The sequence below is a fragment of the Schistocerca serialis genome, unplaced genomic scaffold (genome assembly GCF_023864345.2).
Source record: "Schistocerca serialis cubense isolate TAMUIC-IGC-003099 unplaced genomic scaffold, iqSchSeri2.2 HiC_scaffold_72, whole genome shotgun sequence".
Taxonomy (NCBI): Eukaryota; Metazoa; Arthropoda; class Insecta; order Orthoptera; family Acrididae; genus Schistocerca; species Schistocerca serialis.
In genome coordinates this window covers 115,787-129,801 of record NW_026048321.1, presented here as the reverse complement: position 1 = coordinate 129,801, position 14,015 = coordinate 115,787, and the positions used below count along the sequence as shown (strand labels likewise).

General features: G+C 58.3%; 1 protein-coding gene across 1 annotated transcript in view; it reads left to right on the top strand.

The window, feature by feature from the left end:
- The window catches only part of LOC126449452 (nascent polypeptide-associated complex subunit alpha, muscle-specific form-like), a 32,368-nt gene extending 18,353 nt beyond the window's left edge, over nt 1-14,015 (top strand). The window contains exons 3-4 of the mRNA XM_050091019.1: nt 12,066-12,957; nt 13,495-14,015. Coding sequence (XP_049946976.1) covers nt 12,066-12,957; nt 13,495-14,015 — 1,413 coding nt within the window. The remainder of the gene's footprint in view (nt 1-12,065; nt 12,958-13,494) is intronic.

Sequence of the window (14,015 nt, the reverse complement as noted above, 5' to 3'; positions counted from 1 at the left end):
CGGTCTGCGCCCAGCGCGCCCGCCGCCCCCCTATATAGACTCTGGCCCGCCCTCCCCCCACCACGCGCAACCGAGGGCATATAAGCGCAGCACGGAGGCGCGCGGGCCCGTTGTCAAGGCAGCACCGGACGCCGCGCCGCACCTAACCTCTACGCACGCACGCCGCTCCGCTACCGCTACCGCTATGGCCCGCACAAAGCAAACGGCCCGCAAGTCCACCGGCGGAAAGGCGCCGCGCAAACAGCTCGCCACCAAGGCGGCGAGGAAGAGCGCGCCCGCCACCGGAGGCGTCAAGAAGCCCCACCGCTACAGGCCGGGCACCGTCGCCCTGCGAGAAATCAGGCGCTACCAGAAGAGCACAGAGCTGCTCATCCGCAAGCTGCCATTCCAGCGCCTAGTGCGCGAGATCGCCCAGGACTTCAAGACCGACCTGCGCTTCCAGAGCTCCGCAGTCATGGCCCTGCAGGAGGCCAGCGAGGCCTACCTCGTCGGCCTCTTCGAAGACACCAACCTGTGCGCAATCCACGCCAAGCGCGTCACCATCATGCCCAAGGACATCCAGCTCGCGCGCCGCATCCGCGGCGAGCGCGCCTAAACCGCGCCGCGGCACCGCACCGCACAAACAAAAACGGCCCTTTTCAGGGCCACTAACATCTCTCCGTCGCGAGCAAACTTTGTCGGTCGCCTGCCTCTCGCCCCGCAACCCAAAAACAAAAACCACCACTTCCCGTCCGTCCGCCACACCCGCTCACTCTGCCTGCCTGCTAGCAGCGCGCAACAATCACACATCATCCCTCCCCGGCGCTCAAAGCGCACAATACCCAACGGCCGACGTCACACCGCACGGGTGGCTGGCCGGCCGCCGCTTTCGTTTCGAAAACAAAAAAAAACCCGCACTCCAACTCCGACGGCCAACGGCCAGGCAGGCGCGCTCGCTCGCTCTACACGCCACCGAAATCCCCCGCCGACTCCTTCCACATCTCAACGTGCCCCCCGTTGCAAAACATAACACACACACACAAAGAAACAAAACAAAGACCAGACACGACTCGACAAGACAGACATCCGAGAAGAACGAACGCAGGCAAGCCAACCAACGTATTCAAACAAAACAACGTGACAGAAAACCAACCGTCGGCCGCCGCCACAAACACGGCGACAATCAACCACGACAACAACAACAACAACAACAACAACAACAACAACACCGCTTACCGCTACCGCCGCCCACACCCGCCACCGACCCCCGCAATCCAACCACCACGGCACGCAAACAGCATCCCCACGGGCATACAGAAACGCCAGACAGACACCCACACCAGACGCAACACGACAATCAAAACCTTCCCCGACGTGCTTTGATGGCCCTGAGAAGGGCCGTTTTGGGCCGCGCGTCTCTTGCGCGCCACTAGACGACGACGGGGGGTGGGGACGACGGAGTCAAGCGCCAAACCCTTCCTTTCTCCCATCTCTTTCTCCTCTACTCTACTTCTTCTTCTTGGGCGAAGCCTTCGCCTTAGACGGCGTCGTCGCCTTCTTCGGGCGCGGCGCCTTCGGCTTCTTCGTCGGAACCTTGGCGGCCTTCTTCGCCTTCGACGGCGACTTGCCCTTGGCCGGCTTGGCCGCAGCCGCCTTCTTCGCACCCGCGGGAGCGGCCGACGCCGCAGACGCCTTCTTGGCGGCGCCCGCCTTCCGACCGGTCGCCGCCTTCACGCCACCAGCCTTCTTTGCGCCGGCCGCACGGGCGCCCTTCTTCTCCTTGCTGGCCGGAGCGGCGCGCTTCTTCTTGGCACCGCCAGCACGAGCCTTGCCGCCCTCGGCCGCCCCCCCGCCGCCGGCGCCGGCGAGCTTGAACGAGCCGGACGCGCCCTTCCCCTTCGTCTGCACCAGCTCGCCCGCCACGACGGCCGACTTGAGGTACTTCTTGATAAACGGCGCCAGCTTCTCCGCGTCCAGCTTGTAGTGCGCGGCTATGTACTTCTTGATCGCCTGCAGCGACGACCCGCCGCGCTCCTTCAGACTCTTGATGGCGGCCGTCACCATCTCAGAGGTGCGCGGGTGCGCAGGCTTGGCGCGCGGCTTCTTCGCAGACTACGCAGACTTGGCCTTCTTCGTAGTGCCGGTGGCGGCGGGTGCCGCAGCAGTCTCGTTCGTAGCCGCCTGATCTGCCATTTCGACGACGCGCGTAACACACAGCGAGAGCGAGAGCGAGCGGGACGGCAGGCAGGCACGCAAGCACAGCACAGCAGCAGAGCAGAGAATCACACGGCCCAGCCAGTGTCGCGGGCGGGCGCGGACGGCCGAGAGAGCGGCCGCCACTCTGCGCGCCGCCGCGCCGCGCCTCCCGCGCTTGCTACCGCCCAACGTCCGACAGCCTGTGCGGAGCAGCCCCAAACCTGCGCCACAACCGCCCGCGCCTTTCAAACCACCGAGGATGGGGCTACACACAGCCACACCACAGTCGCCAACCAGTCGCCACGGCAGCGCCGCAAACCACGGCCAAACTGCAGCTACCGCGCGCTACAGCCTGGGTCGGCCCGCCGAGAATCGCCGCCCCCGCCCAAATGCCGCCCCCACAGCCCCAGCCGACGACCCGCCACAATGGCCAAACCTTCGGCAAAACTCCCACACCGTCGCCGCGGCAGCCCGGCCAGCGCGGCCGGCGCCACAGCCACACAAGCCGAGGCGTGCGGCGATGACGGCCGTGCAAACGCGCCTCCGCCGCCCCATCGCCTTCCGTCGCCCTCCCGCCGTTTCCCGATCGGCCCGCAGCCGTCGGGCCACATCGCGCGCCGTCCTCCTCCTCTCGCCCGCCAACATTCACAGCCGTTTCTCAACAATTGCCCGCCGCAAACGGACGCCGCCTGCGCAACAGGCGCCGCCGCCCCTCGCCGCTTCCGACCCAACCCCTCGACCGAGGCAAACCGCAATCCGAATCTACAGACCAACCCAATCTGCCGTCAGCACACACGACAGCCGACCTTACACGTTACGCGTTACACATTACGTTTACACGTCTAGGTTAGGTTAGGTTAGGTTAGGTTAGGTTAGGTGGACGTGGGTTAGGTTAAGCGTCAAACTTAGGTTAAGCATTCAAACACGTCAGGCGTCACAGGCTAGGTTAGGTTAGGTTAGGTTAGGTTAGGTTAGGTTACACGTTAGGTTAAGGGGTCAGTGCTAGGTTAAGAAGCGTCAAACGTAGGTTAAAAAAAAAAAAAAGCGTTCAAACGTGAGGCGTGAGCCGGACAGCTTACCTTACGTAGACGTTAGGGGCTCACAGGCTGAGCTCACCTCACCTCGCCACACCACGGGTTAGGTTCGGTTCGCTCGGCTCAGCGTAAAGCGCCGAGGTCAGGGTTACGTTCGTTCACCTTCGGGCGCCACACTTTCGGTTGAAAGGTCGCGACGGGACGACGTCGGCAGGCACGCCGCAAACGAACAAAAACGTACAGACGACGTCGAAAACCGCCGACAGACGGGGGAGCAGCACGACCACGACCAGATACCGAGCGCGAACGAGACACACGCGAACCACCCCCACCGGCCAAAGGGCACCACACAACAACCCAGAGAGCACCACGTGTCGACACCAGAGCAACCCGCCGCTCACGCGACATGGCTGGCACCGAAGGGCAACCGCCCGCAACTGCGCTTTCCGCGCCGGCCCGGATGCACGTCGTGCTACAACAACACCACTACCGTACACAGCCGCTGTTCACAACATCACTATCATGCGCGCCCGCGGCTCGCCGCCGTCGCAGTCGCAGTCGCAGCCGCAGCCGCAGCCCCAACGCCAGCACTTTTGCACCACCATTCACACGCACCGCAACACAGCTCGCCGACACAGCCGAACAAAACAAACACCACACAACAACAGCAGCAACAACGCCGCCGCCTCTACTTGTGCCGGCGACCCACCCCGCCGATGGCGCACCTTTCGCCAGCCGGCAATCGACACACACGCACCCACCCACCCACCCACCCCCCCGGGGCCCAGTGCAAAAAAAAAAAAACCACACAAAAACAAAAAAAACACAACAAAAACAAAACAACACAAACGACACGGGAAGCGCACACCGCCACTTCGCGCGCACGCCACCAACCAGTCGTCGTCTCAAAATAACAAACACAAACAAAATAAACTAACAACTAGGGCAACACAAAACAAAAACGCCTCGCACGAACCGCCCACAAAAAGGACAAGCACACGCACAGCCTCTGCTGACGACCACGACGCAGCGGCACGCTGCTCCTGTCCCGCGCCCCGCGCCCCACTCGATTCACAACTCACGCGACACCGTCAACGACGGGCTCGCTTCCCGCAACCTACCACCTTTCCGCCACGACGCACAGCCCCAGCCCCACCCGACGACGCCCGTGCCAACGACTGCACTTCCACCACCGCCTCCCCCTTCCCCCCCAAAACACACACACACACACACACACAGCCAGCCAAAAACGCACTCGCGACCCACACATGCACGTGCATCGGCACACGCCAACCAGTCAACGTCGACAACCACACGCAAGGCTCGAAACGAAACCGGCGTCCTTCCACGTTGCCATCAAGCTACGCGACACAAGACACAAGGAACCAACACAACAGCCGGCCCCACTAATTCCCACTCTCACGCCGCAAAAAGCACACCGAAACCGCCAAACGCACGCACATTCCCCTTCGCACTGACACCGACCGGCTCGCTACCACACACCTCTCGGCAGCCGTTTCACGCCAATTCGCCACACCGCCCACACAGTCGACAAGCGCCCGCCCTGTACGGCACACGCAACGACGCAGCGCAGCAAAGGGCGCCCGCAACACATACCTCTCCGCCGCCCGACGCGCCAACCGCCACACCACACCGCCAGCCACTCGCAAATTGTGCACTGCCACCAGCCACACGTCCAACACGCCGCGCCGCCTCCGGCCACCCGCCAGGGGGCGCTCACGTCCGCGACAACAGCGCGGCCCGCCGGGCCGGGCCGAACCGAACCGAACCGGGCCGCCGCTGCTCTGCACTCGGCACGGCCACACCCTGCTGCAGACCGGGCTCGTCTCTCTGTACGCGTCTGCCTGCGCATCAACACAACACGACCTTTTTTTTTTTTTTTTTTTTTTTTCCTTCTTCCTCTCTACCGCCACCCCTTCTTCTCGCGTTTTTACTCGTTGTTGCAGCAGCGGCGCACACCTACACATCCACAGCCCCAGCCGAGCCGGCCTCACCTCAGGGCCCGCCGCCAGCGTCTCCTCCTCGGGCACAGGTGCGGTGCTGTGGCCGCCCATCCAACCGCATTGCTGGCCGTCCAGCCGCCAGGCGTTCCCACTGCCGCGAGCCACGCCGCGCACCGACCCTGCTGCAGAAAACGAAGCATAGCCAGAGACCGACCGGTACACAAAGCAAGCCGTCGCCTCGCCTCTTGTCCTTCCTGCCTTCCTTCCGCCCCCGCCCTTCTCACACCACCGCCTCTCCACTTTCGCCCCCCCCCCCCCTCCTTTTTTTTGTTTTCTTCTTTCTTTCTTCCTTTCTTTCTTTCTTTGGCCCTCTCTCCTTCCCGCCATGGCGGTTACGGCACCGCCTGCAGCGGCAGATTTTTTGCGCCCACAAGCCTACTCCTACCACCATTAACCTTGCCCTGCCCTGCCCTGCCCATCAACGTCGCAGTCGAACCGACGCTTGCCAACACACTGCCCACGTTCCTTTCTCTTTTCGGCCTACGCCCATTACGCGCCGCCGCCACAGCACCTTCCCTTCCCACAACACACCGACGTCACCACACGCACCCAAAACAGGGGCCACGACCGTGTTCCTCGCCCACTCCCATCCCGCACGGTACGCACATTCCCAACTACTACCGCGCACCCTCCCTTTCCAATCTGTGTGTCTCTGTGTCCTGTCCGCGCGTGACGCCTCTCAACATCCGCCGTCCCCCGTCCCGTTTTCGCCCCCATGCCGTCGTCGCGCCGCCTCCTCCCCGTCCACCGCCGCCCCTGTCCGCCCCGCACCACACCATACACCGCTGCTTGTCCCGGCCGTTGCCACCAAAGGCGCCGACCGCAAACGCGCCACGCCGCAGCCCCCGTGCGTCTCGCGCTCGCTTGCATCTCCGTGCCGGCGCTGCCTCTCTTCCCGCTCGCACTCGACCTCGACAACACAGTCTTTGGCTCCGCCACTGCGTGTTCCGGTGGTACGCACGCTGCAACACGTACGTATTCATTACCAGAGCGATAGCGAGGCATGACAGCATCTCTGTCTGACCAGGGAGTTATTTATCGTTGCTAGTCGGCGCTTGGACCGCGCCAGACGACAGTAGTGGCACGCACCGGGTCGCCAGGAACAGTTGTTATATATATTGTAGCGCGAGTCGGGAGAGGTAGTAGTCGGTCGACAGTAGTAGCGGGTGGACGGTTGTACTGAGCGGGCGTCGGCGGCGTGCTCTGCTCGTCTCGCGACTCTGGTCACGGTTCGGGACGATGTATAGTATATTGTGTTATAATCAAAAGGTAGTGTGAAGCTGCATTGCGCAAATCTGATAACGTATGTTCATTGTACTTATTTTGTTCAACAACAAAAGCCCCACTATTACTTTTTTCTAAAGTAACTCTTGTCTTTTAACGAAAAACATTCACTTTTTAAAGACTACTTCCTATGGCATTTCCCTCCAAGGAGTGCAATTAATTACCAGCCAGCACTCATTCATTGCACACAGCTGTGTAAGGGGTATCTACAATTGAGGGGCGGATATAAATGCAATTTTTTTTTTTGTTTTGTTTTTTTTGTTTTTTTTTTTTTTTTTTTTGTGTGTGTTGTAACCTCCCCGCAAAATTTAAACTAATGGACAATGTTATTTACGGACGCTAATGGACATTGCGCTAATTGTAACCTCGCCCACAATGAGAGGTATTGAAAATGGCAACAAAAATGTGACATTCGCAATCTGACTCAAATATAAATTCTTCACAACATTTAAAGTCCGTTCAGCGACAGGAAACTTCAATTAAACCGAAATATCGGTCTTTGGCCCTGTGCAAAACAATCAGAATTAAAGTCTTACCTCAGAATAAATGGATGTCACATTTCTGCTCTTGTTGTTGCGCAGCGCTTGGAGGAACTGCATTGCAAATAATAATATTCTCTTTTTTTTTGTGATTCTAGTGAAATTTTTCTTCAAAGAAGTGGAATGAAATGTGAAGTGCAACGAACTCTTTAGTTCAATAAAAAAATTAAATGTTTGAAAAATGCTTTTGAAATACATATTATTATTGGGGAACTTGTTGGAGAATAATTACAATAAATAAAATTCTTCATTATCTAATGATTATATTAATTAACAGTATACCTTATTCACCATCTTGACCAGTGTTGCCGACCGCCTACATCACACAACCGCACTCGGCTGCTACTACTGACCGACCGCTCTGCATGACGACTATTAGCGTACTGCACGCGACGACTACTGACAGAGTACAGCCCTCAACTAGACAGAGCTACAGACTCGCAACGACTGACTGACTGACTGACTGAGAACCGCTCGCAACACTCGCGCGGTCCAGCGCAAACTCTCTGGTCACAGATGCTACAATGTCTCGCCATCGCTGCTATGTTACATTACATACGTGTTTCAGTGTCTTTTTCATTGGGGTAACGATCTTTGGCTCTTTTTATTCTGAATACAGGGCCAAAGGTCAACGCTGCTGCCCTTACACAATTTATCACGTTTCATTATGTCTGTTGCAATGTTACATACGGTTCATTCTTTCATTAATCTTATCGTTGGGTTTGTTTTGTAGGGACGTTAACATTCTTCTGGCACATTTTTATTATCATCGGACTCTCTGCTATTTGTGCAGGGAGGTTATACCTGGGTCCATTTCCATTTCCATTTACATTTTAATATTGATAGACGTTTTGTGTTCTTTTTTGTTTCTTGTTGTTTTTCCTTCTTTTTTTTTGTTGTTTTTTTTTTTTTTTTGTTTTCTTTTTCCCGCTCTCACCACCACCGCCGCATCACGCCTTCCGTTTTCTTGGTTTCTTTTCTGTTCTTCAACTGCTTCAACATCACCGCGCCCCATTTCCACACCACAGCCATCAGCCTCCAAGACGGGCAGGCGCAGTGTGCCATTTCCGGCGCACAAGCACACCCGTACGGTACTCTCCTCGCCCCCACGCCACCAACAACACAGCGACCACGCGGCTTTCAGGCACGGCACGGCACGGCACCGGCGAAATGCGCCGCCCCCGCCCCTCCGCGCATATCCGTCCGTCTCGCCACGTTCACTGACAGCCGCGTCTGCGGCTACACCACAACACCGCTCCCCTCCCTGGCAACTCATTGTTTTTCTCCTCCTCTTTTGCACAAACCACAACGCCGAGCACAGGCGCAAGCCACCCACACCGCGCCCCTCCCCGTCCCGTCTTTGGCCGCCGCTCCTCGTTTCCTCGTTTGCCCCCTCCCATCTCCCGAAATGCCATGCCAGCAGCGTTACGCATGCCCCTCCCCTGTCCACACAACACTACCGCCAAACGAACAGCCTTCCGGGCCACATGCAGGGCACGCCCACCTCCAAACACTGCCAATTCACGGACGCACACACACACACACACACACACACACACACACACACACTTTCTCGACACCTTTCTGTACGGAGGGTGCGTCATCTCGACCGTGACAGAGTGACGGCAACTATCGACGATCCATTTCCCCCCACTGGTACAACATGTCCACCAACACCTACATACATCATTCAAGTACACAGACAATAGCATACACACAATGGGAGGGCACACGAACATGGACGGCACGGCACTGTCATACACTCTTCCTCAGAACCATATCAACAAACGTTACGTACATCCGGGAAAGCGAAAGCGAAAGCGAAAGCGAAAGCAAAGGCAAAGCCCAATGCAGCCGTCAAAGGTAACGTTCACCACGGCAGACACTTGCAGCCGCGCCGCCGTTAAACGCATTTCAGTGCGGCTCCAATACGCCTCCGACGCGGGAACGTTCCGTTGCTCTACGAATGCGTTTCTCCCCTTTTTCCCTTCCTCTCTCTTTTGCCCCCCCTCTGTCCTTTCCTCCTTGCACTCTTGCCTCATTCCTCACGTTCTGCCCAGACATTCGACCGATCAAAGTCAACCTTTCGTTACCGTTCTCAGCGCGACGGTGTACAACAGTATGACGGGTGTGCCCAAGACTTCGGTTCAGTTGCGTGACGCCGGTCTATCGCGCCGATCGACAGTTACTCAGGGGGCGACGGATCGGACCACGTCACCGACACACAAAACACTTTCAAACAAACAAATACATACATACCGGATGGACACAGACAAACACGTGTACAGACATTCGCCAAACAAACGACGACCGCCGCCGCCGTCGTCGTCGTCTAGCGTCGCGCTTACTGTACTGCACTGGACACGCGTGCATCTTGAATGACGACATCGGTGTGCGTGCGTCGTACGCAATCAGTCAGACACGGCTATCAAAAATCAGAGTCGAATGGTACATCATCGTGCGTGTCGCCGTACACGTACAGTACAATACAACAACAATGCGTCTTAATGGCACGTTCATTTCAACGTCACTCACACACCTCCACGCTGCAGTTGCGTCGCACCATTGTCAAACTCGGCGTACAGCAAAGGGAATAGTGGGCGGCAAAAACAACCAAACAAAAACATTTCACATTTCACCCTCGCCATGTATGATGTGCAAAAAACAAACCCGCAAACGGCCGTCGTTACGGCGACACAAAAGTCGCCGATCGCACTGTCCCCCCTCGCAGACAGGTAACACACACACACACACACCCCAACACCAATGGGTCAAAAACCACTCCAACGAGGCGTGCCACCATTCCACGCCACGGCGACCAACCTCGTGGCCGTACCCCGCAACACGCTTTGACGCGCCCCCCCCCACCCACAATCAAAATGCACACATACATCACAGCCGTCCACACAAACAACAACAACAATTCCGCCCTTCCCGCAAAAGGCAAGTTGGTGGCCCTGAAAAGGGCCGTTTTGCCGCTCTCGCAACGGAGGAGCCTTCTCCATCCTTCCATTCCAGAGCCACCTCCTTACTTGGAGCTCGTGTACTTGGTCACCGCCTTCGTGCCCTCGCTCACGGCGTGCTTGGCCAGCTCGCCAGGCAGCAACAGCCGCACAGCGGTCTGGATCTCGCGGGACGTGATGGTCGAGCGCTTGTTGTAGTGCGCCAGGCGAGAAGCCTCGGCCGCAATGCGCTCGAAAATGTCGTTCACGAAGCTGTTCATGATGCTCATCGCCTTCGACGAGATGCCCGTGTCAGGGTGCACCTGCTTCAGCACCTTGTAGATGTAGATGGCATAGCTCTCCTTCCTCTTGCGCTTCTTCTTCTTGTCGCCCTTCGAAATGTTCTTCTGCGCCTTGCCAGCCTTCTTGGCGGCCTTCCCGCTAGTCTTGGGCGGCATCTCGAACGAACGTACGGCAGCAGCAACACCAGTAGCAAGCGCTCCGCTCTAGTCAGCGTCTCCCCACACAGTGGCACCCGCCGACCTGATATGTTTGGGGTATTTTCCCCCTTTGTTAATTGAAGTACCGGCATCCTATTGATGCCCTGACTTTCGAGATGGTACCTTTAGGTTAAGATTGGCTTTTTGTCTGTATTTGATTGGGGGTCTTCCCCGGGTATATGAACTGTGTTTGATTAATGATGGTTATGATATGAGTGGATGAAAGTCAGTGTAGCTCGTCATCTGAACTGACGGTGAATGGTAGTGATGGGAGTTCTGTGTGTAGGGAGAATATCTGGTCCCAGGGATCTAATGAGGGGGAAAGGTGAAGAATGAGATGTTTCATAGAATTTCGTTGACTTGATTTTTATGAGATGGTTAAATGCTGGTTGGCCTAGCATACCTCTAATTTCCTCGTTACTGGAGAACCAGGGGGCATCTGTGATTATTCTAAACGTCTTATTTTGTATCACTTCTAGTGAGGCCAGGTGTGTGTTTGCCGCCATGCTCCACACCTCCGATCCATAAAGAATAACTGGCAAAATTATTGTTTTCCATATTCGGAGCTTCGCCTCTGTTGATAAGCCCCTGCCCTTAAGAAGGGGATACAGTTGGTAGAGCCGGGCGGAACCTTTGTTTTTGGCCTCTGTTATATGCTGTTTGAACGTGAGATTTTTGTCTATGTTCAGTCCCAGGTATTTTATAACTTTTCTCCATGGGAGTTGTTGTCCATTATGGTTGAGATTTCTGATGGGTCTCGTTATTTTGTGTGTGAAAATTATGGCTTGGCACTTGTCCGGATTTACTTTTACTTTCCACAAGTTACACCAGTGGTCGACCTTGTTGAGGTGCCGCTGGAGACTACACGTTATACGATTTATGTTACGCCCGCTGTGGTATAGCGCTGTGTCATCAGCGTAGAGCGCTATGTTCCCACCCGGCTCTTTTGGGATATCATTTGTGAACACAAGATAGAGGAGGGGGCCAAGCACAGATCCCTGTGGGACACCTGCTTCTATATTAGTTATTGGACTTTTCGCTCCATCAACTGAAGCGAAAAACCTCCTGTCTGTCAGGAATGAGTGAATCATTTTTAACAGGTGATTGGGGCAATTTAGCTTCGACAGCTTGTAGAGTAGGCCGTCATGCCAGACACGGTCAAACGCCTTCTCTATGTCGAGTGGCACCCGCCGCCAGCCGCCGCCGCACCTTTACCAGCTCGCCCTGTTGCGGCCGCCGACCAATGGGGCGCGCGCGCAACCGGCCGCCGCACCCGAGCCCATAAAGCACCCCCACCCCTGCTGCGCCGGCACGCACGCACGCGACGCACGCGACGACGCACGCGACGCACGACGCACGCGACGCACTCCGAGCTGAGATGTCGAGGCGAGAGGACGTGTTTGACGATCGAGCGAAGGGTGTGGCGGATCGCTGTCCGGCGGGGTCAGCTCAGGCGACTGAGTTGCTCCCGTCGGCGGCCCCATCCGGCCCCCCACTTATGACGAACCGGCACCGAATACCTGACACTGACTTGGACTTTTCTCTTGTTGATGTTTCTCGCTCCCAGGAGCGAATGGAAGTGCGCATGCACAAGCTTGCGCATGGGGGTGACTACCCCGGTCGTGAGGACGACGAAGCTGCCATGCTTGCGTACTGCAGGATATGGAAGGCTTCTGCACTGCCGGGCACGGGGCGACAGGCGACAGGTGAGCCGGTGGGGGCCTCGCCAGGCGCACTGGCTGCGTCCCTGGCGACGGCGGTCTCACAGGGTGCGCCACAGGGGCCGACCGTACAAGAGGTCGGTTCGCATGTGGCTGCTCCTACGGCCCTGAAACATCAAGAACCCGTAGCCACGCCAGTTTCTGCCCCGCCTTGCGCGAAGGGCTCTACCGCGGTCCTGGCGGTTGCAAAACCAGCCCAAGAGGCCGCAATGATTACCGACGACGACTTGCCAGACGCTAATCTTGCGGAGGCCATTGCTGACGCTGACAGACGTGACGCTGACGATGCTCGTGCGCTCCGGAAGCGCCGGGCTGACGCGACGGACGACTCTGACGGCCGCTCCCAAGCCTCCGACACTGCTCGGCCGCGGAAGAAGGCCACTAAGGCCTCCCGCGCCGCCGCTGCCACTGCGGCCCAGGCGGTCGAGACGACGGTGTGCGCGAGGGAACAGAGGTCCTCCTCTGGGCCTGCTGCTGCGCGCCACCTTGATGAGGACGGTTTTGTTACCCCTGCTAGGCGGCACACGGCAAGGGCGGCTGTCCTACAGCCTGCGCTGCCGCTGCCGACCGCCAACGCCTTCCAGGACGTTTCTGATGATATCTCGGACGACGCCGGGGTGCCGCGCCGGCCTGCTGCGCCGCGCCCCCCGCCGATTGTCGTCCAATGGGACGGCCCTTATCGGCTGTTCGAGCAGAAGATCGCCAGGGTGGCGCCATCTGCCAGCGTCAGGACCGCTGGCAATAATCTCTACCGTCTTGTCACGACTTCTGCTGAGGACTACCGTGCAGTCATGGAGGTCATCTGCAAAGATGGCCTCCATTGCTACACGCACCCAACGGAACCACTCAAACTGCTGAAGGTGGTGTTCCGCCGCCTCCCCCTCCAGTTTGGGGCGGATTATCTACGCGAAGAACTGGAGGACATGGGCTTCGGCATCCGACACACGGGGCTCATGAACTCCCCACGCACCCACCGACCAATGCCGCTGTACCTGGTTGTCCTTGTTGACAACCTGGAAAATCGCAAGATTTTCCAGGTGCGGCGGGTTGGGCGGGTCGATGTCGCAGTGGAGCCATTGAGGGCCAAGGGCAGGAGGGCCCAGTGTTTCTCCTGCCAACGGCTCGACCATGTGTCGCGCTATTGTTCGATGCCGCCTCGCTGTGTCAAGTGCGGGGCCCAGCATCAGAGCAAGGAATGCCCGCTCCCGCGAGAGGACAAACCGACGTGCTGCAACTGCAGCGGAGCGCACGTTGCGAGCTACCGGGGATGTCCAGCCTTCCAACGTGGCCGCCAGCAGCATCGCGGCCGGGCTACCCCTTCCCGCAAGGTGCAGCCTGGCACCAGCTTCGCTGATGCCGCCAAGGGGGGGGCGCCCGCCCCCTTTACTCAGCGGCCTGCTGCCTCTGGTGGCGCTGCGCTGCAGCAGCCTGCCCCGTCCGATGTGGCTGCTCCTCCTGCACCCGCACCTTCCGCACCGGCTGCTTCCCCCCGCCGGCGCCGCCGACGGCCGCGGCGCACCGCCCCTGTGGCGGAACGTCCGGCCACTGCTGCCCCGCGACAACGGTCCGCCCCTCGGGCTGTGCCGCTGCAAACATCGCCTCCTGCGGTCCCACCGCAGCCTGCTGTTCCTGCCTTGGAGGCCGCCCCAGAGGCCCCCACGGCTCCTGATGCAGCTGAGCTCCGCACGCTTTTGCGTTCGTTGAGCCAGCTGCTCGAGCAGCTGCCGGTGCTAGTCACCGCCGTCACGTCCGCCCTCCAGGCCGGCGTTGTTCCTGCGGACCGCCATGGAAAATGA